Genomic DNA, 27,012 nt, shown 5'->3' on the forward strand with positions numbered 1-27,012 from the left:
TTCTCTCAAGTATGTGACTAGTGTTTACATAAACATGTATTCTCTCTGTAGACATGTTTATTTTAATGTGTTTATATACTTGTAAGTATGGTGATAATTTAAGTAGGGCGTTAAATAGGTAATCTTTTTATTTAGATGTTTACATTTGTATTTAAGTGTCAAGTCTTAGTGAGAATATATGAACTTGAGCGTTTTGGAAAAGTGCCATAGGATCATCAACTTCCATATATTCTGGAAGTGTCACTGGAGATGACTGAAGGGACCTGGATTCAGTATCTGGAAAAATACTTTTTTGAGGTTATGGTTATGATTTAAAAAATTACTTGTTTTTTTTCACAAATGCATGCTTGAGTTGCTTGTCAGTTTTATCCTGGAAGTGGTTTGAAAATATGGATCCACTTAAATTCCTTTTTTTTTTTTTTTTTTAACTTATATGCTATCACTACCGTAAAGAACCTATAGAAAAAAAAATCAGTTAGTGTTTTCCTTATTCTGGAACATGATTCATGTAAATATTTCAGTTAGTGTTTTCCTTGTTCTGGAATATGATTCATATTTGTGTTTATTAATGAGTTGTCAAATGTACTACTGTGCTATTATTATGATCCATCAGAGCTGAAACCTCCCTGATTCCTTAATGATGGGACCTGGAGTGTTTAATTTCATAACAGGTATGAATGTTGACCTTCTTTGAGTAAGGAGCTTATGGGAACAACTGTATATTATTTTCATGGGGCAGTTTCACTTTGGCAGTGGCTTGATTCCACAGTTGGAGTTATGCAAACATACATTCGAGCAGGCTGTACTCCCATATACAGTGTACTCTATGTATATACATACTAGATAAGTGCAGAATTCACTTCACTGTATAGCACTATGCTAGTCCAGTGTATTGCTTACGTGGCAACAAATTTCTGCTATCTGCTTATCAGTTAAATGAATAAAGCTTATAACTACATGGTATTCTTCAGCTTCACCCTGTACTTTGTAACTTAGTTGTACTTAAGTTAACTGCATACTGGTTGTAACTGTATCTGCCAGTTTAACTAGCCAGAAGGAGTAAAGGGGAAGCAGCTGTCAAGGAAGCAGCTGAAGGGGAAGCCTTGAAAATGACAGGAGCAAGTCAGTATCAGAGCTACTATCTCTTCACAGTTTCAAGGTTCCTCATACGGTCCCCAACACTGCTCCAGTTGTTTTCTAGACTTCCCAGAACAACAGCACTGACAACCCTCTATACTGATGGAGAACTGTATACACTGAGTTTGGAGAAGTGCATACTCTGGGTAATTGCGTAGCCTTTTCAGTGTGGAGGCTGTATACTTAAATAGAGAGTACGGTATAGTCTCATTGAAGATGTACCTGACTTATTAAAGTGTTCTGATATATTCATGGATAGTCAGTACAGCTTGAAAAATATGTTCCCAGAACTATATAATATGGCTGTCTCCCACCCTTTTTTAAAATTAGGGACAATTTCAAACCATGCTAATGGCAAGAGAAGGTAACATATACCCGTTACCTACAAATGCATGCTTCATATTCCATTTATGCATAGATATGACAGTCAGTAAGTAGTACCCTGTTGTTCTGAAGAAAAAATAAATGGTGGATGAAATGTATCTTATGTTGAAGAATATTTTTTCAACCAGGTTGATCTCTCAAAAATTCTGGAGACTTGAATAAACTATGTAGAGAAGGAGTTTGTGCCTCAACTTTGTTCTAGCTATTGGCAAAAATTTCTAACAGTGTTTTGAGTCTAATTGCAGGTGATTGGTTTTTCATTTTTCCTTACAGGTCATTGTTTAAATTCTGTGCCTTTGACATGTTCTGTCCTAGAGCACTGCCTGTTTACAATTCAATACTTCCATTAGCTTAAGGCCTGGCTAAGCAGATCCTGTTCTGTGTTAGCAAATGACTTGCTTTTTGACAGATGTTGCAGTAAGAATCTGATGGATGTGACAACTACAGCATTAACGCTGCAGTGATGAGAGAGAATCTGTGTCTTGTCAACTCTTGGTAGAATCAAAGTTCAGATCTCTTTTTCAGTGGAGCAAAACAGTAGCAGCTTCCCACTCCTAGCTCCAAATGTTATTTATTTATGTATTTATTTATTTATTGTAAAACAAATGAAACCCAGTGCCAACTTAGTTAGCCTTTTAGGAGTTGCATCCATTGTCTGTTTTAGTATTTATAAAGTAAAACATTATATAATTTTTTAAAATTGACTTTCAGTACTATACTGCAGGACATTCATATCACAGACCATTTTAGAAACATTTTGGTGTTTTTAAAATCCAAAAGACCAATGGATACTCTTTGTTTTACAGATGGCTTAGTGGGACAGCACCTGTTGCTACTGGCAGAATTTTCTCTAGAAAATAACATTGCCATGTAATATGCAGCTATCCTGTGTAGGGTGTGACTATCCCATCAAACACTCATTTTGTCATCTTATGGCAGTTAGGATGACCTCGGAGATATCTAAAGCTGCTTATACACGTGCTTGTTCATGTTATAATTAGAACATGTTGGAGCAGACTCAGTTAATCAAGTCTGCTCTGCATGATGATTAGAATGTTCCAGGGTCACCTCATTGTCCCTTCTATTAAGCCCTATGCATTTTTAAATGGCCATGGGGGCACTTTATGTAAACCTTGTTGAATGAGCTTTAAAGTGTCCTGTGGCCATTTAAAAATGTGTAGGGGCTTAATACACATAACAGTGAGCTGTTTTAACTAGAACTTTTAATTAAAATGCAGCCCCCGCCGCCAGCATGTGGCTAGGCAGCTAAAGGTTCCTGAGCAATAGCTCATGATACCATGTGGTGCAGGTTCTTTTCATTTGTTTCCAATTAACTGAGAAGGAACAGATTAATAGAGGAGATAAAGGGGTCACATAACAAAGTAGTTTGCTGTAATAATTGCACACCAATAGCTATACCAGTATAATATGCTGTGTGGCTGCTCTTACTCGAGAAGAAGAGTGATTTTTCTCAAGTTTTGTTTCTTTAGCTTCCAAGTGACAAAAGCAAAACAAAAGCCTCTTTTGTAGTTGACCTCAAAAAGAAGAGCTAAATTAGACAGTGGGCATGTCTACACATGCTTTTATGTGTGCCTAAACTTAATGCACATTTGCCTAGTGCTCATTAAGGTGATTTAGGCGCAAGTCGACATGTGCATGTGCTCAAGCACATTAATGTGGTGTGCGGACTGACTTGGGACTAAGGTTACTCCCAAGTCAGTTGACATACCTTAGCGTTAATGCCCCTTGGCGCGTCTACATGTGCATTAAAGCACTTTAGCTATTCGCACCTAAATTTGATAGCTGCTCTTGCAGGTATCAAATTTAGGCATGAGTAGCCTAAAATCGGCATTTTAAAGGCACATTAAGAGTGCACATGTGTCGACCTGCGCCGTTAATGCGGCTTAAAAATGGCTAATGTGCCTTAAATTGGCACATGTAGACGTGCCCAGTATGATTGAATTTTGTTCCAGAAGCATCAAAAGTTCAAATGTACTGTCCTACTAGCACTTTTCCATGTAAACTATCGTCACAAGTTACTACGGGGATATTATAGGATCATAAATGGAAGAGGAGATGAAACCTATGTTAAAAATACTAGGGGAGGACTCCGAGATAACAACTACTAAAATATGATCTACACTATGAAAGTGTGTGAGAACTGATATTTTAATTCAAGATCTTATAGTAAGGATCTGATTCAAAGGCTATGAAAATAAATTGAAAGGCTCCCAGTGACTGCAGTGGAAAACAGATTGGGTCCTAAATTTTCAGCAGGGCTACTGCAACATCTATGAAAAATTTGTACTTAAGTCCACGTGTTATGAACACCACTGCTAGTAGGTAAAAGTATTAAACTTTCAGTACTGCTGGCAACTAAGGAACAAATATTGCTTCCATAATATAATAAATACCATAATAGGTAATATTTTGCTGCATGGGAGTCTACTAATCCTCTTGCCTTCTGTTCCCTGGAAAGACCTGTTCTCTGATACAGGCATTATCACGTCTTGAGTCAAAGGAAAACTGTCAATATTTTTATTATTCTTTGATATTGATATTATGTTTTGCTTCCTATAGGACTATTTTGGAATTGTAAAATAAAAGGTTGCAGTTCCAAAAGCACTCGGCCTTAACCCAACTCTTGGTAAAATTCTCAGTGACTTCAGTGAGAACAGAGGTAGGTCATTGCTGAGTGCTTTTGAAAATCCCACCAAAATATTTTAAGAATGTTTTCCTTTCTCACTTGGCAAATATTTCTCCATTCCTTTGTTTCTAAAATAATTTGAACATGAAACTTCATGTTTGCTTTCTTGAGTGTTCACCTCAAATAATGTCATTCCTGCTTTGGCATGCAGTACTACCTACTGCTTCCTGCTTAAGCTTTCTATTTTGATTTGTCCTTTCCTAACTTTTCAGTGATGCTATATAGAATCAGTATTAATAATGACTATTGTGCTTTTGTTTAATTATTACATATTTTTCTGAAATATGTTATGTTTGAACTTTACAATATCTTTGCTTCTCTGATTAATAAAAAAGTCTGAATGTTGCCATTCTCAAAATTTGAGAGACAAGTCAATTATACCTAGGAGATTCACTTTATGCAAGAGGTTTCTATTGTTTTTTTAAAGACTTCTGCATTTGATTATTTTTGTACAATATATACCATGTGTGAAGTGCTGTCCTTTCTTCTTAATTATACTTTGTAGTTTGCTGATTACATGTACCTTTTGACTATATCCTTTGGCATCCAAAACTGTAAATAAAGCTGCAGACATTAATTGCCTCTCTTTCCCTACCAAAAACTAGATGTGCTTTTGAATAAAAATAAGTACTCTAGAATTCTGAAGGGGTTTCCCCATCGTTGGAAATGTGAGTTATTTCCCTTAATTTTATTCTTAATCTCCAGTATCATTAAACAGAAAACCTAGCTTCATGAAAGAGCCTGTAAAAATCAATGTGACACACTGTTTTCAGTTTGAGGTGATTTAAAGAAAGGTAATTTTAATGCTTTCTAAGCACATTCCTTTCTGTGACTGTGTTCAGTCAGTGGTATTCAACCTGTCTGGGCCCAGAGGCCAATATTGGTCTGTGGGCTGGATCCTGCATGTGGTTGTTCTGCAGGCCTGATCCAGTTGTTCCTCAGGTGTAGTCTAGTGCACTGGTCTGGGCCTTGCATACTGGATATAGCTGTGGACTGGCTTCCCATGCGAGCACAGACTATACCAGTATTTGAGGCCCAAAGTCAGAGAGTGAAATAACCTTAACTCTTCCTGTGAAGGGAACACTTAAATGTCTGGCTTTTCTCTGAGACACTCTTCTATCCATAGGGTACACCTTTAGATGCAGTTAACGTGCAGCAGTAAACTCTGGTGCATATCACGCCAGAGTTTATTGTTCCTGGGCACCGTGTTTGAATGTGCGCATTGGACTGCAGCACACTGAACCGAGGATCAGAGCAGCCCCAGCTGGGGGGGGCCCAGGAAGTCGGCCTGCCAGTCCGGGGCAGCTCTGACCCAGCTCAACATGTTATGGAAGCGCTTGCTGGATCATGAGGGTGCTTCAGTGCAGGGCTAGCTTGGCTAGCTGGCAGGCAGTCCCCGCACTGAAGCACCTTTGTGTCCCAGCCAGTCCCATCAGCATCTACACATTAATTGTTGCAGAGTAAAAACTCAGCCATAGGATTGTACTCGTGTTTACAAATATTAACCTGTGGTGGAGTTAAATTAGTTTGCTCCAGCCTAATAGCATTGTAGGTGTAGACACTGAGATCATAGCTGCAGAGCTAATTAGGCAAGTCCACAGTAAACATCTCATCTAGATGTGCTCACAGGTTACTATCTATCATGGTAATCAGTGGACCAGAGAGGACAGTGGTTTATTTTGTATTGTGGAGTATGGCTCAAAATTCCAAGTCAGAAATTTATTCCCATCATAAAGCATGGGTAGAGGTTAGATGATGATGGTGTTTAATTTCAATCTTGATATTTCTGTAACACCTGGTCAGGTGAAGGAAGGAAGTATTATGCTAAACCCTACGTAAACATGTAACAAGTGATAGTCTCTCCTCCCAAGAGCAGTATGTCCTTTGAAGTCAGACTGATGTGTAAAGACATATATTCAGTTAATATTTGCCTCCACTGAAGTCATAAATATCTTCAGCTTCTCCCCTTCTCCTCTCTTTCAGAATGGACTTGTACAAAACAAGCTGTTTTTTTCTGTTGTTTTGGCTATGCACATTCAATCACCTAAATCACCTATCATTTTTAACAGAGCAGTCTAGAGCTTAGATAAATAAAAGTTATTGAATCTGCTATTAAGGTATATAATATTGAATTATTCATAAGGACTTCTTTGTGTTTATTTTTGTCCTTTGGATGTCCATGCTCTGTGCCTTTTTAAATCATGTTTTGTGTAATGTGGCCTTAGCTCTACTATCACTAATTCAATCCTTTTTGTAGTGTGGGCAAAAAATAACTTTATAGTGGTTTGCTTTTTCCAGATACTAATGTGTAAATCAACCTGTTAGTGGATGCTTGTCTTAGATGCAGTGCAGGGTAATATGTAATCATGTAAGTAAGTTTACTATTTCTTACCTGTCTACGTCTGTCTGTTTTCATAAAAATGGTATATTTGATAGCATTGCAATTTAGTGGCAGTGTGCCACACGTCTAGATCTTGGAACCTTCATCTTAGGACAGGGCTGGGCAGTTATTTCGGCTGGAGGGCTGCTTAATGATTTTTGGTGAGCTGTCAAAAGCTGCATGGGTAGCCCTGCCCCCTGACAATTGCCCTGCCTCCTGGTCACCATCTTGGGACCAGAAGTCCCACCCCTAACACTTGACCTTTGCCACCAAAAGTCCCTTTCTTTGCCCCAGAAGTACTCCTTTTGGGAGGCGGGGTGGGGGCTTGCCATCTTGAAACTGGGGAAAAAAGAAACTCCTTTACTAAAAATGTCAAACAACTACTATAACTTATTTTAACTTAAAAAAATGTTTGTCTCAATGTGTGTGTGTTTGCGTAGCGTATTTAGAGACAATTGCATAATAGCTCAAAATACACTCTTAGTTTTGTATAGTGTGTGTGCGGGGGAGGTTAAGGGGGTGTATGTGGGGGCTGTGTGGTTGGGGGCTGTGTGGGGGGGTGTATGTGAGGTGGGGGGCGTGGGTGTGGGCTAAGTGGTTGGGATGGGAGTGTGTGGTGGGATGTGAGTGGGTATGGTAGGGGTAGGAAGGTGGAAGTTGTCACAACCCAAGGGTGTGATTTTTGTTTGTGTGTGCTTCGGCACTGCTGAATTATTTCCCGCCACTTGTAGCTTTCTTTGCAGGGTGCATTTCTTTGTTGCAACACAGAAATGCATGTTGCAAGGAGTTCCCGCCATTTGTATTCAAATTTGTGCCCCACTATTGGCCAGTTCTAAATGATTCCTACGTGGCAGCTAGCGATTGGCTTGCTAGCCGTATAAGAGGCTTGAGTGGTTTCCGCCCAAGTTGGAGGACTCCACGAACATCAGGAGGAGGAGACTTCACGTCTCATGAAGATCTCGAAGCGCTGCGGAGCCTATTGGACCCTGCGTGTATATCAGGAAGGCTATAGGGGTCTGATCAGCCTCTCGCCTCTCCCCGTCGCCGCCTGATCCCTCGACGTACCCTTCCCTGCGCGCAAAGTTCCACGGAGCCTAGCAAACTTTGTGTGAGTGAATCCAGAGCTCTACCCGGGGTTTCAGTCCTGCAGTTTTTTTTCTTCCCGTCTCCGAAACTCCATTGCGACATACTCCTGAGGTTTCTGTTCATCTCCCGTCGCTGAAACCCCATTGCGACGTATCCTTACGTTCTGCTGGTTCGAGTTTTTTGTTTTGTTTTGTAACCGCAACTCAAGCAAGTTTTCCTGCCTGCACCGCGACCATCTTCGGTGTAAGTAAAATAATCTTAAATCAACCACTAAGTGTCCGTGCCTGATTCTAGCGTGCCACCTGCCTTCCCTGACCCGGCGTGTCCGGGCTGCTGGCCACAGCCCGCCGCGTGAAAAAAGGGCCTCGGACCGCTCCCGGCCCGCACAGAAGTGTGTGTGGAGGCTGTGGGAGGGTATGGGTCTCTTTTCAGGTAGGGTGGGGGTAGGGTGTGTGGATATGGTAGAGGTGTGGGAGCGTGTGTGGTGTGGGGTTATGGTGGGGGGTGGAACTGTGTGGGTGTGTATTGGATGGATGGTGGGAGGTGGGGAGCCAGGACTGCCTGTCCTGTCTCGGCTACAGCGCACAGTCCTGGCTGCAAGCCCAGGACCCATATGATGCTTCACAGGGCCAGCCTGGACCAAAGCAGTTCCAGCTGCAAGGCTGGGGGCTGCATGACACGGAACCAGCCTGTCCCGGCCCATCCTAGCTGCGGTGTTCAGTTCCTGGCTGCAAGGCTGGGATGCATATGGTGTGGCTTGGAGCCAGCCCAGCTCCTCTGTGCTGTGGTGCATGGGTCCTGGCCTTGTAGTAGGGAACTGTGTACTGCAGCTGGGATGAGCCAGGAACTGCGTGGTGCAGCACAGAGCCAGCCTGGCCTGGCCTGTCCTGGCAGCACTTGGTTCCCTGCTGCAAGGCCTGGACCCATGCAGCATGTAGGGGTTGGGCTGGGCCGGACTGGCCCTGTGCCACGCTGTGCGGTCCCTGGCCTTGCAGCCGGAACTGCATTGTGCCAGGCCAGACTGTGCACTGACCGGGGCCAGCGGGGCTGTTCTAATTTCCTCTCCTTCAGTTGCTGCTGTCGCTGCTCCTGCCCTTGCCATGCCACACCGCTCTGGGTGGACGGGTGGGAAGCTTCAGTAGGAAGCTCCTCTCTGGTGCACGGAGCTCTGACTCCAGCTTCTGGCCGCCTTCCACCTGCTTCTCCCCACCGACATGATGTGCATCCCCTGCGGGTGAGTGGAGCAGATGGAAGGCGGCTGGGACTTGGAGCTAGCTCTTCATGCGCTGGGCAGGAGTCTCCCAGTGAAGCTCTCCTCTGCCCACCCATGTGGAGTCGCACAGCGTGGTGAGGCAGAAGTAGGTTAGGCATAGGGAGCAGAACAGCCCCGCTGGCCCTGGCTAGCTTGTGCAGCTTCCAGTAGGGCTCTGGTGCTGCTGCAGCCAGCCAGGTGCTGCTGTGCTCCCCTTGTCTCCAGTAGCCGCTTCTCCTCCCACTCCTGCCCCCTGCTGCACTGCTCCAGGCAGCCGGGGTGTGGGGAGAAGCTTCTGGTCAGCTGCTCCTGCTGGAGATGATGTAAGCAGAGGAACATTTGGCCGGCTGTAGCTGCACTGGGAACAGCCCTGTCAGAAGCTGTGGTCTGGCTGGGGCAGGGCCTGGGGGGGAGGGCATGGGCTGCCCAGATGGGAGCAGGTGGGGCTTAGCCCCCTGTGGAGCGTTGCAGGGACAGCCGTGGTCTGGATCCAGCCAGTTGGTGGGCCAGATCTGGCTCATGGACTGTATTTTGCCCACCTCTGGCTTAGGAAGTGGACTAATTAGTGCATAAACATTGTGTAACAGAAGAATTCCAGTTAGCACCGTCTGGCGTAGCTTCAGTTATAAACAATTAGATACATATCAGTGTTTATCTTAACAGTTTATAAAATCTTTGTAGTCCTAGGGGACAGCACACACCAGATACATTAGTTGTAGCAGTTAGGACTATGAGGAAAAAAGCTTATTTTGTCAAACTTAATAGTCTGCGTATGACGCATCATCAGGTTATTTTAGAAAGTTTTTATTAATCTTCATTATTCTGAAGTATGAAACAAGTCTTTCCAAAGTGTGTAGTTTTCTTACTATTGTAAATGGCCCTTTCTGTGTCTTGCAGCATGTGAAATAGCAGTTATGGTTTGTAATATATATTTTGATATCATTATTTTACTCCTTGTTTTATTAGATACTAACACTGGGTCAGGTGCTGTGGAGCAGGGATTGGGAACCAAATCTAACCCATGAAGAGACTTGACTCAACCCACCAGTTTGGGGAATGGGTAGCATGCTCCAGCTGAGGTAACAGAGGGAATGTCTCCAAGGTCCTACTGCCTGCCAAATTCAATATATTCCTTCCAGTACTGGTAGTGCAGCAGTGGAGGGTCCTCAGGATCCTCCTTCCTGCCCCTTCTGTATTACCTCAGCAACATCTGAGGATTGTAGAAGGGATGGTGGGGAATACAGAAATTAATGGCCTACAGCAGAGGCTGGGCTGCAAGTAGCAAAAGTTGCTAACTCCTACTGTAGGGCATAAGTAAAGCCAGGCTTTCTGTCTCAAGAAAATGACAGTCCTTATTTAAACATGGCAAAATAAGTGAGCTTGTTTACAGTAATATTGTTAGGTTGCTCATTTTAGTCATGTACATGTCTTGATAGCTCTTAGGAAAAATGTGTGTCTAGTTGAAGGGCTTTTTAAATGTGCCAGTAAAAGCTGAAAATTAAAAGAATGTAACACAGTCATTTAAAGTACATGAAATAGTCTTAACTCTGCCTGTGGAGCATAGGCTTAAAATATCTGTGTTTTATTTCTCTGTTGTTTACAGTTTCATGTAATCAGTAGACCATAGAGGACAGTGCTATACTCTTTACTGTGAAATAGTTGGAAAACCAGTTTTGTCTTGGCTGGCCAAAAAGAAAGTCCTGCTGGTTATGGCAGGAGGTTGCAGAGAGTAGCAGTTTAGCTGGAGTGACACACTGTGTCTTTGGATCAGCATAGGGGCTGAGAGCCAAGCACAGTGGGATGCTGCAGAACTATGCTGAGACTTCTCTCAGAAGGTACATGTACAGATGTTCACTCTTACAGGAGAAACTCTCCCAGGAACTATTTAATCCTGGTTGTTCCTCAATTATTTTTCTCCAGTTGGCCATTTTTGCTGTGGGAGAAAGTCCTGAATGTCTGTATGCCTGTGGGTTCCACTGGGAGAGCAGCAACTCTCTCAGGAGAAACTGAGGGTGCCATTACATGTGCAGCAAGGCTGCTCTGATGCACTGTAATTAATCAAGTATGCTGGAGCCATGGTAATTACTGTGCTCCAGCAGACTCCATCCATGCTGAAAAATGGTTGTGGGGGCGCTTTAACTAAAATTTGAATTAAAGTGCCCCCCACCACACCCCCCATTCCTGGAGCACACCTATAAATGCCCTGAATGTCTGTATGTAGCCTTGTGTAGTCTGTATGACAACTGTGATGGATACCACCGAGTCTGTCCCCCAGCGCCCTAAAAGGGGAATCCCTTGTCAACTCTCCTGTTCTAGAAGTCTGGTGTGCCATCAAGAAACCAAGAACAACAAGGCTACTGAACCAGATGACATACCTGCTGAAATCTACTAGGCTGGCAGCAAGGAACTAGTACAGAGGCTCCATGAATTTATTCTTCAAATTTGGGACAACCAAGAGATCCCTTGGAACCAACACCATAACTATCTTCAAGAAAGGAGATAAGTCTGTGTGAGAGAACTGTCAAGGTATTGTTTTTCTTTCCACAACAGAGAAAATCCTTGTGCACATCCTCTTGAACCACCGTCTTCCCCTTGCTGAGAAAATCCTGCCGGCATCTCAGTGTAATTTCAGTTCATCCCATTGGGCAGTTGACATGAACCTCATTGCCCATCAAGGAACCTTGTGGAAAATACTGGCCAGATTGGGATGACCTGAAAAGTACATCAAAGTCTTGAGGCTTCTTCACAACCAGGTGGCTGCGACTGTTCTTTGTAGCAGACCCCAGATGGATTAATCTAAACTGGGATCAAGCACGGATGTGTCAGCATGCCAATTTTGTTCTCTATTTTATTTACCATCATCCTGGTTCTCATTAAGGACCACCTCCCTTCCAGAATGTACAATGGATGGAGGGCTCATCAATCTGGGTCATTTTCCTCAAAGACCAAAGTACTCAAAACAACCATCCTTAACCATCAATATGTTGACAACTGCACCATCCTGATGCACACTGAAGAAAACCTCTAGACAGTGCTAGACCTTTTCAGTGAGGCCTGCAGAACTTTGAGCCTCTTTCTCAACATTGAGAAGACTGAAGTGCTCTGTCAGCCTGCCCCAAGCTGTGAATTTGACCCCCTCCAAATTATCATCAAGGGAAAGACCCTGGAGGTAGTTGAGCACTTCTCTTACCTTAGTAGCCACCTCTCAGACTGAATGTTGAGATCTAGTACACGTTCAATGTATTTTTTTTTATTGATTACAATCTCTGGAAAGAAGATCTAGGTTTACAATGCAGTGCACCCCCACTCTCCTTTAGAGATGTAAAATCTGGGTGACCTACCGTCATCATCTCAAGAGTCTAGAGAGTTATCACCAAGGATCCTGGCTTTCTCTGTTTAAAAATCCAAAATTATCTGATAATAATTTGTTGTCCCCCCTCCCCCCAATAGCGCCCCCCAATTCTCTCACTAAAAATGCCCCAAACTGCTTTTTTCAGTGATTAATATAGGTATCAGTTGAACACAATTTTTTATTAATATATTTACAATTTTAAAGCAATTTGAAAGCCTACCAATGCCTCAATGATTATAATAAAAGAAAGTGTAAATACCTATATAGTTTGGCATTTGATTTTGGTTTTATAATTATGGAATATCAGAGCTCCCCCTGCTCCCTTTGCTCACTAGGACTCAGGTCCAGCTGCAGCTGTCCTCCCCCTCACTGTTCTGTGGTGCTGAGCAGCCATGATATGCCAGTGTTCCTCACTGCCAAGCCACCCCCAGCCCTGCCAGTGCCTCTTACTCCTAACCCACAGCTCCCTGTCCCCACCGGTGCCTCTCATGCCTGACCTGCAGCACCTCCATCCCCAGGCCTCACCCCCCATCGTGTGGGGAAGAGGGTGGGTGTGTGGGGCAAGGGGAGTGCCCAACCATAGGTGACATAGTAGGTGATGTGTCGGGGGGCATGAGAAGGCTCATGCTCCCCCAGGTTTTTTGCACCCACAATGAGCACGTGGGGTTGCAATTTGACCAGACCAGGACAGGCAGGAGCTGCCTCTGTGGCCCAGTGGGTGGGACCTGCTGTGGGAGGGCAGCATGGGGTGGTGAAATTTGTTGCCACTTCCAGGACCCCCATGCCAGCCATGCTACTAGCAGTGCCAGGAGTAATGGACTGAGGGGGTCGAGGCTCTGCTGCCCTCACCTCCTCCTACTGCCAGCCACTCGTACGTCAGGCCATAGCTCTACCCTGCTGCCATGGCTTGGCTGCTGCTCCCTTCAGGCCACTTGTGCTGCCATCCACTCCACCCTCCTGGGATAGAGCTGTGACCCAGCACATGAGCCGCTGGAGGAGTTGAGGGCATTGTGGCTCCAGTGTGCACCGCTTTGTGTTGCTGGTGGTGCAACAGATCTCTCCACCCACCCACACTGGGTCCCGCCAACTGGGCCATGGAGGCAGCTCTTGCCCATACCAGTCCAGCCAGGCTGTAGCCCCCCATGTCCTCCTGATGCATTGCCTATGCCCCCCAAGCATTCCCTATGCCCCCCTCTGTCACCTGTGTCCCCCCTACCCTCCCACGTGTTGCCTATGCCCCCCCATAGACTTACCTGTGGGAAGATGCGGGACCTGCTCTCCACCATGCTGCTGTTTGCATGTGCGCATGCACGTGGCTCCCCCTGCCTGTGATCACACTTCTCCCACTCCCCCCAGTTCCAAGCAGCCCCTTGCAGGCTGGAACTCTGCCAGCCTGCAAGGGGAAACCATCGGGTTCCTACATTTTTCTCCTTTAAAGAAGAAAATCCAAATTTTTCCATAGCAAACGGAAAACCCAGATCCCTGGTTATCACCAACGATGCCTCTGGAAAATCGCCTGCATCAAATGGGCAGATTGCTGCTCAAATGCCAGCACCCTCGTTGAAACCAGTGTTACCAGCATTGCCACCATCAAGAGCTGAGAGAAGCTGGCTGCTAACCAATTTCAGTGGCACTAGAACCTCAACCGGCAGTCCATTTCGAGGTAAAGTATCTTGGTTTTGAAGCAGAGAAGCAAGAGTGGAGGAAGGAAAAGGAGAGGAATCCCAGTCTACCACCTACTCTCCCCTGTGGATAGGCCTGCAACTTCTGTGGATGGATCTGTGGCTCAAGGATTGGACTCTTAAGTCACCTCAAGACACATCAATGAGCTGTAGTAGAGATCATCCTTGAATTGAGGGATTGTTGATGAGGGCTGCTACCACAAAACCCCTGACAGCAAAAGAGAATTTGATGCATCAGAGTTGAGTTTTGTGACACCCCTGACATGTTCCTACATTTCCCTACATGAAGTCTTCCCTGGGCATGTAGAATACAGTTGGCATGCCACTGGTTGGGAATCCACCTTTCATACTGTCAATCTGCCAGTTGGGCAGATGAATGGATAGGATATTAAAGGCAGCTAATCATGCTCATCAAACATGGCCTGATTCAAAACTCACTGAAATCAATTGGGAGCCTTTCGATTGATACCAAAGACTTGAAAATAAAATGTTATTAAATATAGAACTAACTGTGGTTAGAGATAAAAACTATGCCATTAAGAGGGAAAGAACAAAAGCTAATATAGCGATTAACTACTATATCACACTTACTGTTACAGTACCTGACTGATTTTGGTCCCTCTATATGATGAATAGTTTAATTAAAAGCAGCCTTTAAACTTCTATGATTGTCTATTGCCTGCAACAAATGGGGCCAATATTGTAGCAGTGGATTAGCAATGCATAGAAAGGTCTCTGCCTTGGCACCTTTTACTTTGCACTGACAACAGGAGGAAGTTGGGTAAAGAGTGGCATAGCTCCTGTCTCTGTGTACCACCAGAGAGTCCTTCTTCCACAGAGTGATGCCATTGAAGCTAGATAATGCCAGGTTTAGGATTAGATCTTTTTCGTCTGGAAAGGCAAAGGTATTGCACCACTCCCACCAGTTAGAGAGGATTTTTTTTCCATTAGAGTATTGCAAATGTATCCATTTAGAATATAGCAGATAGGGGATACATGCTCAGAGGGTATTTAATTTGCATATAGTAAAACAGCCCTGCTGGTATTTCAAATTCCAATATAAAGATGATTGAAAGTAACATAACTAACTTTTTCCCCCTTTTCTTCATTGTCCATCAGAGCTTGTTGGAAAGTCTCAGATGGACCATTTTTCCTTCAGGAATGCATTGATTCCAGTGAAAGTTTGGTGGATCTTTGCTTAGTTTGTTTTCTGCTAGCCACCTCACTAATTTCTTGGTAACTGTAGTGCGAGGCTGGTTTCAAATCAAAGGCTCCCAGGATTCATAAGGTCTTGGTTCCTCAGCTAATTGAGCTTCCATGGAACTGAAGCTCCCAGGGTTTCCAGGTGTCCCAGCTCCATGGCAGCTTATTAGGTATTGGCGTTTGGGACTGTAATTTATTGAAAAATTGCTTCCCTCCCTCCACAAACTGATTTCCTCCCCCCACCCTTCGGTGATTGTCCAGTGTTGATAGGCCAACTTTGACTACAGAATCTATTACAGCTGCTTATTATTTTAGATCTTGGCGTAAAATGTAACATTTCCCCCAGCAAAGCATGCTACTGTTATGATAGCATGTTGCAGCTTGTTGAAATAAAACATTCCCCCCAGTGTAAAATGAGAACATTAATATTTCATGTGGGAACATGACTTTGGCTTCAAACTGACACAAAAGGTTTGCAAGATAAAAACAACCTAAAACTCCAGCAAGCCCCAGCAAAATGATATTATATATGTGCACATGTGCATGTGTGTACATACATGTATACATACATGCATACACACACATACACATGCATGCACACAACAAATATAATTGTTATTGAAAGCACTTTTAAAAAGTTGAAATCTATTTGCCACCACTTATTTCTTGGATGATATAATATCTGAATCCTGAAGCTAACTACTTTTCCAGTGGGGAAAGATATCTTCATTTTGCTATCCTCAGTAGAATTATATTTTTTGGTCCTCTCTGATTTATCCAGATTTGAATCCCTTATATTCCTATATAAAATAGACATTTTACCTTGAATTTTTGATTCTTTTCATCCATCATTCAGAGCTCTCCTTGTGAACAGGTCCTCACTCTTGAAGGAAGCTGGCTTTTCAGTTTATTTAAAGGGTTTAGTTGTCTTCTTTTGTTTAAACGTTGTCTTGGTTCTTTCTCTCCTTCCTTTTCTTCCTTCTGTTTTCCTTGCAGAGCCACTCTTGAAACAGCCTTCCCTGCAGCATAGGTTTGAATCCCAAGTTCAGAGTTGCACAGTATCACTCTTAGCACAATGCATATTCAGTGTTGTAGAGATGCAGTGTGGTCTCAAAGAATGATCATAGGACTAGGAGTCCAGGTCCAAAGTACAAATACAAGCTCTCTCCTACTACTTGTTTTGTAGCCTTAGGCAAATCACTTTAACTTTTTGTCTGTAGTTTGGAGATACAAACTTGTCTACCCTGCACAACTGCCATAAGAATTAATTAGTCAATGTATGTATGGTTTTTCATACACATAGAGTGCTGCATAAGAAATATCAGACAAGATTCTCAGAAGGGGTAAATTAATGCAGTTTGGTCTAATGTAATGGAACTATGCTGGCTTACCCTGGATCAGATTCTACTTGTGATGTTGCAGTAGTATATGGTATGCATTACAGTTTTTTGTAAATTTTAATGCATTTATTGTAATATATATATATATATTGTTGTAGCAAATAAATAGTAATACTGAAAAAAGAGATCTGTAATTTTTAAAAAAATGTTAAATGCACAGGAACAGTTTTTACAATAATTATCATTTACAGTACTGTCACTTTATTTATGCACAGGGTCCAAAATCTTCCTGCACCAATGTTGGAATTCAGCTAGAATTTCTTTCTAAAAAAGAAAAAGTACATGGTCAGTTCTGAATCTCTGAACTTTTATTCACTCAAAAAAGATAATTGGTCTTAAAGCTAATTTATTTTTGCTAGTAAAACTATGGGTTTTTTAGGACTTTGGAAATGACAGCAGGCAATTCTGAATACTACAGCCAAGAAGACCATTCCTCCCCCCTTTGAATCTGCGAAATGTGTTAGTTACAGTGCTATTGCAGTCGATTAGAAATTCTTCCTAAAATAAATGAATGTTTATAAATATTAAATACTCTAAGTCATAAGTATTTACATGATTTCCACTGATTTACAGTTATTTTACTTCTCTAGGCTGTGTCCAGAAGAGCGTAGCCATGCAGCACATTCAGCTATTCTCCATGCTGCAAGGGAGCAGTACAGGGTTTGTTTGTTTGGGTTTTTTTGACCCCTGGGTATCCAGGGGTCAAAAAAACCCATGCAAAAAAAAAGTGGAGCAGTGCATGTGGAGTCAGGGTGCACCGCTCAAAACTGGAGCCTGGCCAACTAGACCTACACTCCGGTTGCTGGGCAGGCTCCGAGTGGCAGGATCTCTGCTGCTGCAGCCCCAAGAGGCCCTTAGCACCACAGATAAGGCTGCTGGAGCCAGCCCGGTGCCCCAGCCTCCCCTACCCCACTCAGGGTTACCTGCTGCATGCCAGAGGGCGCATGGCACAGGCCACTTGTGCCGCTGCTAGTTGTCACCGGGGAACCAAATGTCTGTGCTTGTGTAGACGTGGCTCTATTGGTTATAGAGAAGCTTAACACAGGAAACAGATATATGAACCTATATTACTCATTTTATCATATATTGGTAACGCTGTATTCTTGAGGTTTCATTAATGTCACTGTAACACCTGGTTTTTATATTGCCTGACATCTCAGAGAGCAAGAGGTGCAGAGGTGCCATGCACACATGCACTGTCAGTCTGGTTTGGTTTTTTTTAGAATTAGTGCACGTAGAGTTCGGACCTCTGTAAAAATCATTCATTTGAGCAAATATTCTTGCCTGTTAGATGTAAACATAATAAGTGAAAGGCATTTTGGTCAAGAGGTTCATCAGGAATGGGGTACAAGCAATAGAGTCATTTTTATTATTTATTCTTTCAGGGATTTTACAGGTAAATTACTGGATTAAATAGGATTTTTAAAATGTCTCCTTTTGACCGCACTGGTAAGAAGTGCCACATTTCCTTTTTGTGAGTTCCTGTTTGGAGTAGACAGAACAGATGTTTGGCTTGGAAGCAGTCTGTACTTGGCTTGATGGCAGGAAGTACTGCAAGGTTTGCTACTGACATTTAATACTTGATGTTTCTATCATCTCTGAGGCCAAGGTCTGATTTTTTTTTTGTTTTGTTTTGCTTTGTTTAATTTTTTTAAAAAAAATCAGAAGTTATCTTATGTATTTGGCAAGAGATCTGGAAATAGTGTGTTCTATTTCTTATACTCCTGACAGACCCATGCATAAATCCAAGTCCCCTGAATCCTCTGTTCTGAATAGTTCTTCACTCAGGTGTTTAAAACCTGAAATAAGTTGGTTCCCACAAATCTGTGGCAGATCTTTGTCATTATAGCACTTGAACTAAGGGACGTATCCTTCCAGTTATTCTGGTTAAAGAAAGCTTCCCTTTTCATCATACATATGCTTTTTAATGTTAATTTGAAAATGAAGAGACGTTGAAAAAAAGAGGACCAAGCTGGTTTTTTTATGAAAATACTGAAAAAAAATGCTGTATTAGCACATTTTTGTGCTTATCTACAAACTTGCTATGGCAGGAATTTCCATGTTCAGAATTACTTTACAGAGATTTCTGAAGAAAGGAATATATTATGAATTGTTCCTGTCAAAGGTGTGAGTTCCTTCAATTTTTGATGTTTTAAGGCCCCCTCTACACTTTGCAGGTATTGCACAGTTACCTTGAGACCAGGTATATGTGCAGGCACAATAAAAAGCTCCAACCAGCTAAAAAGTTAGACCTCGAAAATGGTTGCAATCAAGATTTTAGTTGTACATGTGGCGGGGCACCACATAAGTTAACAGGGCTCCCAGTCACAGTGGTACAACCCTCAAGGCCTGGGGATTGTGAAACCCTTGGCCCCGCATGGGGCTCTTGGTCCTGATTGAGTTTTGTATGCATCTGGTACCCAGAGTCCTACAGCAGACAGGGTTCTGGGTCCTGATTGTGTCTCATGTGCAGCCAGGAACCAAAGCCCTGTCCACTGCAGGACTTTCTCAGCCCTGCATGGCTAGGAGCCCCTTCAACAAAGTGGACTCCTAGCTTTGAGTGTCTGCTTCTTGTCAATGTAGGGGGAGCCCTAATTGGGCTCCCCCTACACCAGCAATAAGGCACAATTGGATCTAATGCATAATCCCACAATTGTACCTCCTGCCATGCATGTGTGGTGTGACAGGAGGCATGATTGTGTGGATCGTGGATTAGATCCAATTGTGCCTTTACCTGCATGTGTGGAGGGGGCCAAAGTAACATACAAAATATATAAGTAGGAAGTATCTGAAAATGTCCGTGTATGTATGAAAATATATACATGGACATAGTTCTTCAGTGATGGAGATTATAGAAACTATTGAAAGTAAAGGACATGAAAAGTATTCAGAGATTATTCTCATTTTAAAGCACAAAAACGTATTTTGTGAGAGAGAGGAGTTATTCTGATGACTGGTGTAAACAGCTGATGTATATTTTTACATGGTATCTCCTTCCTGAAACCTTAGCTAGAAGCACGAAGCAGTTGCCTGTAAAATCTTATGTTTTGGAACCAGGTGATGCTACCCTGCGCTACTGTTTATGACACATTTTATCAACCTAAGTTAGTGCTAATAAGAAGTGGATGATAACTAGAATCAGCTTGGGAAAAAGAATCTTTCTGACCATGTTAGTTCGTTAAAATTTGCAGTATATGCCAACTTTATCGTTGGGTAATATTATGTTATTTCAAATATTCATAATACATAAACATCTGTTTCCCATCCCCCTGCCTCCTTCCTCTTCCTCCTCTTCCCTCCCCCTCCCCCCCCCCCCGGTCCCACCTCGTCCCATGTATTGCTACAATGCATTTCCCTAAATAAAAATAACAGGACTTCTGGTCACTCTTGTTCATGTGTTTGCTTGCTGTCATGTGCACACACTCTTTCTCTCTCTTGCATGCGCATGCTCTATTGCAAAATTGTAAAGGCCAGTTTTTATACCCTGATGCAGGGTGACAGCTGATCCAAAATTGAATCCATTAATTCAGAATATGAAGAATTTTCTCTGTCCTGCTTGAATGAACCAGGTGTTTTAAGAAACTCTTGGCTGGAATACCAAATTGTGTATTTTGTAACTTTGCTTTTACATTGTAAGTTACTTGGGCAAATATATGAAGTGTTATCAGATAATAAAGGGAGGAAAGACTTGCCCTCTTGTCAGTATTTTTCTGCCAAAATGTTATGCTGCATGCTTTATATGACCCTCAACTTGTTATTAACGGTCAAAAAGTATCCTGAAAGGGGGTGGGATTAAAGTATACTCTGCATTTGTTCCCGGAAGAATGAGTCCCTGTAGAAACCTTTCTGGATTTGTACCTGGAAGCTGAGGGATAACGGAAATAAAAGCAAAGCTATATTTTTAATATCTTATTTAAAAAAATAAAATTTAGCTGTTGTAAGGCGTTTATCTCTATTAATGCAAACAGTGATGCATCACCATTCTGCAGTTATTATTCTGTGGTCCTTCTGCAGTCTGATGTATTGCAGTATTCTCTTCCTGTTGCTTTGGCACTTGGGAGTTCAGCCTCAGATGATATTTTCCAGCAGATGTGACTATCAGTGCTTGTTTATTTTTAGCTGGAGATCGTGCACCTTGATCTCAGTGGGAAGCTTCCTGTGCTCATTGTCTTTTACAGCCAGTTGTAAAGGCAAGTGGCTTATAATGACCTGCCCTTATTTCCCCTCGCTGGTTCCAAAAGACACAGGAATGTCATCGTCAAATGTTATAACTTACTCTGGGACTTTCCGATGAGGACCTCACAGGTTTAACCTTTCCAAAAGCTGTGTTTATTCAACAGGGTAATAGGATTGTAAGCTTGACTGTTAGGGCCAGGAAGTCACAGGATCATATCTCATACCTTGGGTGGTTTTATCATTTTATCTATTGAGCAGTTTTCTGTTTCACTGGTAGTGAACCTACATTTTTCAAGAAAGAGTATATCCATTACTTCTGCTCAGAAGTAATTTAATCCTGGTGACTCTGTGTAATCTAACAAAATACTCTGACTTAATGTGTATTTTTAATGTTTCATCCTACTTTTAAAATTTCACAACAAGATATAAGGCAGGAAAAAATATTCAAAAATATCATAAGTGGTCCTCTTTTAAGTTTCATGACAGCTATTAAACACTTAACACAATTCCAGAAATGTTTTTTATGAAAGCTGGTATGCTATAATTAATCAAATTTCAGTAAACTTTATGTGCATGTATTGGGTGGGTGGGTGTACAGCTGTATACCCACAAATATGTATTTGGGGAGTCGGTTTAAAATTGGCTTGAATAGAACATTGTAGTATTCCTGTGTACCAATTTGGGGATATTTTTATCTTTCAAGCATATACCCCTAAAAACAGATAGGTTTGGTTTGCATTTGTATTATACCTATGTTATTGGTGAAAAGAACAGTGTTTACATTCTCTTATATTTGTGAATAGTACTGTCTTGGGTGTTGTTCTGTCATAGGAAAAACAATAAGCAAGCAGATTCGTATCTGTTATATTTTTTAGAAGTTCAATAATACATTTTTATTAATAAAAATATGGTGTTTGGGATGCATCAGAAAGTGAGCATTTTTTATTATGTGCTCTCACATGATTTGTTTTCTCATTCTAGGGAAAAGGCTTCTTGTTTCCTAAAGTTCTTATATGACATATATGGATAACTAGGTACACAAGATTAACTGCTGAAATAGACCTTTTGCACTAGTGATATGCAGGTTATGTTTGTCTATGTCAAGTGGTCTAGACTTTTGGGAATTCTTTTTTAGTTTGCCTTTTGTGGATGTCCATGAAAGCATTAACAACTTAACACCTTTTTGCCCAGAGCTTTCTCTTATATGGCAAACAATAAAAATCTATGACTTCTAATTTGCTGAATATTTTGGTAAGTGAAGAGGCCACTGGCAAGTACTGGGCTATCTAATACTTTGAGACTTTTGGTGACCATTTAATTATTTTATAGTAACAACCTTCTCTTCTAAGTGTTTGCCGTGATGGAATGCTGAACCTGTCTTACTATTTGGTTGCTGGTGAGTGGACCTGTATTATTGGGATGGCATCTTTTGCATGGCTGAAGGATTCCTAATGGTTCTGGCATTTAGTTTATTTTTGCCCTAAATCATGTGCTTGAAATTCCATTTTTATTAAGCACCTAAGGGTCTTCAGGTAGCTTTACCACAGTAGACCCAGCCATAACAAAAAGAATATTGTTTCTAATATTTACCCTTGAAGTAAATATTGCAGGTATTTATACACCCTCAAGGACTATGATTTAGGAGGCTCTAACTGCATCAATAATATCTCTCTCCATTTTAAACATTAAGTATAAATTGAGTAGGGAACCAAAAAACTACTTATATGCTGCAAGTAAAGCTTAAGTTGATTTAAGGCACCTAGGGCTACATACACTCATTCATATAATCTGGATGGATTCTCCCAGGTTTGTTCTCCTGGTATAGAAATTTACCCAGAGCCTCTTGTACAGACATTCGAATGCTGATGCTCTGAAGAGTGGAGAGCTTGTAGTGTTGACACTATGCAGCTGGCTGCGGGGTGGGGGCACTGTGTATACATCTCAGCATGCTATGAAGGCTCCCATAGTCTGCCTGGTGACAGATGACAGCAGAGCATAGGTCTGACCCAGGCTGCCCATGGTCAGTTTATATTTCCCTGCAGCACAATGTGGAGAGTGTGTTCTGCTCCCTGCAAGAGCAGCAGAGTCCAGCAAGTGACACACTGTATCCCTGCGGTGGGGTGGGAAGGGAGGAGAACGGAAGATGCTGGAGGACTAAATGCTCTTCTGGACATTTGCTCTGCCAGGAGAAACTCTCCTAGTAGTGATTTAACCCGAGTTGTTCCCAGGTTTTTTTTTTCCCTTGGAGTAGCCATTTTTACTCTGGGAGAAAAAGCTTGAACATCTGTACATTCCATGGTTTCTTCTGGGAGAGCAGCAACTCTCCCAGGTGAAACTAAATATCTGTATGAGGCCTAAGTTTAAGTGAGCAATGTGCCAAAAATCTCTCATAGCTTAGGTGCCTCTTAGTACATAGGTGCTTTAAGTTTTTTTCCAATAAAATTGCTTGGTTCATAAAGATCTGCTTCTGAGTTGCCAGCATCTTGGCTAAGTTAATCATTTCTGTGCTTTCATTCAGACAGCTGTTTGGGACTCATAAACCAGGTGTTGCTGTATTTAAGGCCCAAGAGCCCCAGTTGGGTAAGCAGGCATAAAGTACACCTGATATTCACAGGCAGCATTGAAATCAGTACAAAGCATAGCAGCCATAGACATTTCCATCCAAAAATATATTTGAATCAGAGTGTAGTAGTAATGTTGTCCACCTTTTATGTAATAGCCTAGAGCAGTAGTTGTCAACCAGCTCCCTGAGGCATGCTTAAGCCTCTCGTGGCACCCCAAGAGACCATGGCATGTTGCTCAAGAATAACTGGTCTGTAGATTAGAACATTTGCCCAGAAAGTGGGACGCTTAGGGTAAGTGCTTTCCTCAGTTTGAGGTGGTTTATTCCCTCACCGTTCACATTCACGAAAGTGCCTTGACACCAAGCTAGAGGCTAGTCTGCATGCGGGCACCCTCACAGTTTCCTAATGTTGTGCCACTGTGCAGCCAAGAAGTTTATGTGACCAGAGGCACAGTAGGCAGGAGGAAGTCTGACTCTTTAGTTTGTGGATGAGGGCACTCCCTTGGGATTTGCAGGGACCTGCATTCCAGTGTGTGGCCTCAAAATACAACTTCATCCTTACATCCAGAAGAGGATTTCAGGTATCATACTCATCAAAATCTGGGCCACATATAAGCATCTCAGTCTAGGAGAAAAATGGGATTTTTAGATGTTTTCTTCAACATTTCTAATTAGCTGGTTTCAGCTTCTCCTTGCTCAGCATGCCTGCTGTTGTGAACCCCATTCTTATGTTCCTAACTTTTCACATTAGTTGTACAGGGACCTTAGGCACACAACTCAAATTTTTAAAAATTTTACCTAAAAGTCCCAGGTATGGGACACCAAAAAATCAGCATCGCTATGCCCAAAGTGCTTTGTGGATCTAGCCTTATGTCTTTTGCTCAAAGGACATGTTTTCTGTCAGGTTAGTGAATTCTGCCCTGCTCTCCTTAGTCCCAGGCTAATGCCCGAACCAGTGAACCATTCTTTCTCTTCCTGGATTCAGCCTGACAAACTGTAGGACAAATTGCAAAACATCATAGCTAATTTTACATTCTGTTTTCAGTATGGAGCTTAGGAAACTTTTTATTGAATTAAATAAGTTAGATTCTATTACAACATGACAGAAAGTAACCAGGTTCATCAGGGTTGTGAATTCTTAGAAGTCTGTTTTTATTCTGTATTTGTCCCAGGAATTTGATTCTTTTTTACAGTTTAGCCAGTTTTATATTTCACCTACTTTAAGGGCCTGAATATTGTTCTTGGATGCACGTGTGTATTTGGATCTATGCACGTTTCATGAACAGAAACATTTAGTTATAACATAGAATTTGTAAATCCCAGTATTTTACCAGTTATTTACTTTTGCAGCCAAAAGCAAAACAAGATATTTAATACCTTAAGTATTATAAATAAAAGTGTCACTACCTAGCAACCTAAGTATATAGAAACTTGTGTTATCCTTCTACTTTAATTACACTTAAGAGGAAGTGTCACCTATTCAGCCATAGAACTTAAAATACTTCGGAAAGTAGGGTAATTATAGTCCTCCCCACTTCATGCAGAAGAAAAATGAAGGAGAAAGTTGTAATGATTTGCTCAAGAGCACAGAGCAGAAGAGTACGAGAACCAGGTTTTAATTATTTGAAACTAAGAACAATATTATCATACTTCTTCCAAAAAGGTTATTATTTCTTCTCAGCTGCACACAGTTGAGCTGTATGGCTGTCTGTATGGAATTATCTTCTTTAACATTTATGATGTCAGCTGTCATTGACTAAAAACTTAAATCCTACGCAAGGGGTTTCACTTGTGACCTAAGCTCTTTCACTTATGATACTTTTGTTGATACATTATAAAAATATTCCAAATTTACTTATGTTAAATGTCAAGATGTTGGTAAAAAGGAAGCATAAGAAAAACCGAACTAAAATGGCATTTGAGGAATTCCATCTGTTTCTGTTAGAATGTTTTTGTGCACTCGTGGTGCAGATTCTGAGGGAGGGAAGGGGAACATGTACCTACAAAGCACTGTTGAATAGCACATGTTGGCCTATGAAAGGAGAGATGGTGAGTCTGAACGACCTGAAAGAATGGTTTGGCATTCCTGTGGCTGAGGGGCACTGCTTTTGAAGAAACAAAAGAAGAGATGGGGAGGAGCTTGGAAGCTGGCTGGGGTAGTGGGAAGGAGAGAAGGAGACCATATCCATGTTTTTCCAGGTGTTTCTTTTGTAATCTTTTTTTTTTTTTAGAAGGAGAGAGGCAGCAAATCCAGTCATTCAAAAAGACAAGTGACAACAAAAGAGAAAAGCTAGGTTTCTTCTACTATGCCTTCATTGACTGCTTTAGTGCAGTTATTGCAATTTACACTTCATTTTTAATGCTTTCTTAATTACAGTATGTCTGCCATACTCCCATTCCTTGTCATTTGTTCATAGTTACTTTATTGCTATTTAATGTTTTATCACAGGTGTTACTTCTAAAGTCACTTGCAAAGTACAGAAGCTCTTAAGAGATTATGCTAATCTTATGAATTGATTGAAACTATTTTTTTCTGTCCGCTGTGATGAAATATTTGTTGGAAATCATTGTAGAAATACGCAATTTCTTCACTGATCAGAAACTGACAGAATGGCATTATATCAGTGTCTGTTTTACTCCAAACCTTTTATGCTTTGAAACATGTATGATTGATGAAAATACTAAATGTGAATATACTTTAGAATATTTAAATTGACAAAAGACGCAAACTAATTTATGTCCTGGACTTTTATTTTTGGCCAGGTCTTTCAGTGTACTTGTGATAGATTTCAAACTAAATTAGAATATTCTGTATAACCAACAAACAGGATGCAGGAATTAAAACCTCTTTCCTTAGGGATCCCCAATCCCCTTAGCATCCCTCATCCCCTTCTCTAAGCCTACAAATGTGATCATATCTTGTTCTTTATGTCACCGTTAAAATTGTTCCGTACAAATTAAATGACAAATATCTTTAGGGCACTTTTCATTGCAGATGTTTAATGCGCACATTTTTGTGGGAGGATGTCCTGCAAAACAGTTCTGTACTCTGAAAAATGATTGGTACAAGGTCTATTGAAAATCTTGGCATTTCTTTATTTATATTTAAATTGTTTTAAGATAATTTTTACTGTAAGTAGTAAATCTGTCTAGGAGTCTGTATTGCTGTGTGTCGGTGACTAGTTATAGTTTTTGGCTATGTCCACTGTTGTTTTGTCTGTTTAAGTTTCCTTTAACCTTGTTTTTTTTAATACTTCCGCTGCCAAAAGTGGGGGGGAAAAAGAGAATTCAAATATTGTTTCCAAAATAATACAATGAAAGGCTGATTTTGGGTAGGAACATACTCAGTGAAAAAGGCTGATTCAGGGTTTGGCTTTGTGAAAACATATTAGAAGTCTTTTACAGGTTAGTCCCTTTATAAATCAGGGCATTACAATGAATGGTGAACCATCTCATTTTAGCTAGCTGTCCTGTATGCGTTTCAGGTACTGTCAGTAACGTCCTCTACAGTCTGCGGTTCTGGTGGCTTTTGTATTGTTTTGCTATGGCTCTTCTAGTCATTCATGCAAATTGGCAAGTTGCTACTATACATATTTTTACCATTTACAGAAAATCAGCAAAGAGCATGTCTGGGTTTTAGCAATGTGTACATTAGTTGCATCTGATACTACAGGTATTTCACCTATACAA

At 41.6% G+C, this 27,012-nt stretch overlaps 1 protein-coding gene and 1 long non-coding RNA gene across 7 annotated transcripts in view; one reads left to right on the plus strand and one right to left on the minus strand.

The window, feature by feature from the left end:
• Positions 1-16,465, minus strand: part of LOC109284905 (uncharacterized) — a 58,671-nt gene extending 42,206 nt beyond the window's left edge. For both annotated transcript variants that reach the window (XR_002092525.2, XR_009459838.1), the window contains exon 1: positions 16,006-16,465. This is a non-coding gene — a long non-coding RNA (uncharacterized LOC109284905). The remainder of the gene's footprint in view (positions 1-16,005) is intronic.
• Positions 1-27,012, plus strand: part of AFG2A (AFG2 AAA ATPase homolog A) — a 327,870-nt gene that overhangs the window by 181,485 nt on the left and 119,373 nt on the right. The window contains exon 15 of one of the 5 annotated variants that reach the window (XM_059722088.1): positions 11,263-12,560. The exons of the other annotated variants lie outside the window; for them this stretch is intronic. Within the exon in view, the coding sequence (XP_059578071.1) occupies positions 11,263-11,307 (45 nt within the window). The 3' untranslated portion in view covers positions 11,308-12,560. Of the gene's footprint in view, positions 1-11,262; positions 12,561-27,012 lie in introns of those variants that run through there. 5 annotated transcript variants of the gene reach the window in all.

Source organism: Alligator mississippiensis, chromosome 2 (genome assembly GCF_030867095.1).
Source record: "Alligator mississippiensis isolate rAllMis1 chromosome 2, rAllMis1, whole genome shotgun sequence".
Taxonomy (NCBI): domain Eukaryota; kingdom Metazoa; phylum Chordata; order Crocodylia; family Alligatoridae; genus Alligator; species Alligator mississippiensis.